General features: G+C 60.5%; 1 protein-coding gene across 1 annotated transcript in view; it reads right to left on the bottom strand.

Moving 5' to 3' along the window:
- Window positions 1-2,014: 2,014 nt before the first annotated feature.
- The window catches only part of KLHDC8B (kelch domain containing 8B), a gene marked incomplete at its 5' end in the record, with an annotated part of 1,997 nt that continues 1,832 nt past the window's right edge, over window positions 2,015-2,179 (bottom strand). The window contains 2 exon segments of the mRNA XM_010281646.1: window positions 2,015-2,176; window position 2,179. The exon segment at window position 2,179 is cut by the window's right edge and continues 71 nt beyond it. Coding sequence (XP_010279948.1) covers window positions 2,061-2,176; window position 2,179 — 117 coding nt within the window.

Here is a 2,179-nt window from a genome sequence, read left to right as displayed (position 1 = left end):
TGGAAGTGTTCAAAAAACGTGTGGATATGGTGCTTCAGGACATGGTTTAGGGGACATGGTGGCGCTGGACTAATGGTTGGACTTGATGATCTTGAAGGTCCTTTCCAACCTAGTGATTCTGTGATTCTGTGAGAGGTACCCCAGCCTGTGGTGGCACCAAGGGGTCTGTCACCTCCCAGGACCCCAAGAAGGGAAGGCCCACCAGGGCTGAGTGCAGGTCAGGGAGCGCTGGGAAAAGGGAGTGCTGCTGCAGTCCTCACAGGAGAAGGCTGGAGCCACATCGTGCTCAGAGGAGGGGGTCCCTCTGTCCATGCTCCCCAGCACAGTGCGAGCCACTGACCTTCTCCAGCTGCTGGCACATCCCCTCGGCTGCTGAGGCATGGCTCAATCAGTAATTTGGGGCTCCCTGTTGATGCTGGCTCTGGCACAGTGGTGGTTTCTATGGCAACTCCAGAGGCGGATGCAAGGATGGCTTCAGCCGAGGTACTGCCAGCCCAGGTATCCCAGGATATTCCTCCTAAAATGCAGGCAAATGGCCATGCGGCACGTCAAGACAGACCCCACAGTCACTGCATTAGGAGGGCAGCAGAGGTGGTGGGGCAATGGCACAGAAAACGTCTTGCAAATGCTCTTCTCTGAATCATTTCCAACTTTTCCCATGCCGCGATGTCCCTGGCAGATGGTGCAGCCTGCCCCAGCAGTGTGCCAGATGCTGCCGTGCTCTGCCAGGATTTGGCCCTCCCATCTCTCCAGCCCTGCTACCCATCCGAGGATCGCGCTGTCTTCTCCAAAAGGTCAGGCATCCGTGCTTGATATTTACCCAGACCTGCGAGTTCTTTCTAGTGTCATACAATTAAAAGATCAAATCCCTCATCTGCATCTGCGTCCACCACTCTGTGCTTTGGGGCATGTGACTGCATGGAGCCAAGACCGACGAGACTCAGGTGAGCCCACAGCACCGGGCAACTGGGGAGTCACCCCCACACCAGTCTCACTGTGCACCCCTGAATGTCACCCACCAACACCACCGGTACGGAGCTTACCTTCCCTTCCTGGTGACGGTAAGCGAGAGATGAGGTGTTCCTGCCTGGGAGAGCTGGACACAGCAGGGTCCGGCTCACCCAGGCACCAGACCGTGCTCCATCCCTTGAGACAGGGCTGTGGTACTGGACGGAGCCCAGAGGCCCCAACATCATTAGGCACCTTATCTTATTTCTCAGCATCCTGGCAGCCTTCGCCATTCCCTGCCCTCTCTCGCACCCTGGCTCCCTCCGACAAAGACCCTCTCCTGCTGCTGCCTCCACCCCCCACAGCCCCTCTGCCCACAGGAGAGGCTGAGCAGGAGCAAGGCCGTGCCGAGGCTGTGCCGCCGCTGCTCAGCTCTTCCTCTGCAAAAGGAGGGACGGATCCCTTCATCGCATTGCTCCGCTTACCCTGGTGGTGCGGTAAGGAGCAGGAGCCATCCCTGCCCCATGGCACGGGGCCCCATGGCACGGGACCCCACTGGAGAAGGGCTGGATGGGCTCTCCCTTGGGAGGGGTTTTTCCCAACAGGCTGTGGCATGTCCCTGCCTGGAGTGGGGTAACCAGGGACCACATGACTCCAGTGGGATAAAATTCCAGGTGTTTCATTTATTCGAGGCACTACATCACCTCCTAGGCACTGAGCTACATACAGGGCACCTCTGTGCTACATGAGACATCGACTGGGTCTACGATGACACAGCACTCACTGCTACACACATGGCACGGACACCCCGTGGCACGGATGGGGCCGCACAGGGCAGTGCGGCCAGCGACAGTCCTGCCACCGCTCCCTCCGTGCTGCCGGCTGCAGCCCTCCCGCCAGGCAGGGTTTTGCCCCGGGCTCCGCTGCTGCAGCGGTGCAGGAGCCAGGAGGAGTTTCCGAAGCATGGCAAGAAACCATGGCTGCTCCGGTGCCCAGCGTCATGGGACAGCAGCTCCCCGGAGCCAGGTCACCCGCATGCACGGGTGCTTACACACCCTGTCCTCGTCTGCAGGCACTTAGTGCTCGGCCGGGGCTGATCCCCAGGGTCCCGCTCAGGGCACCTCACGCAGGCACAGAGCCTCGACGGCACCACTGGGGCCCTGGGCCACCCCGCCGATGACGAAGAGCAGGCTGGGTGCCGGGCAGCTGGAGCACGAGCAGCGACCCGTGG

The sequence above is a fragment of the Phaethon lepturus genome, unplaced genomic scaffold, assembly GCF_000687285.1.
Source record: "Phaethon lepturus isolate BGI_N335 unplaced genomic scaffold, ASM68728v1 scaffold35882, whole genome shotgun sequence".
NCBI classification, from domain to species: Eukaryota; Metazoa; Chordata; class Aves; order Phaethontiformes; family Phaethontidae; genus Phaethon; species Phaethon lepturus.
The sequence above is the reverse complement of the archived record's forward strand: the minus strand, read 5'-3'. Positions and strand labels throughout refer to the sequence as shown.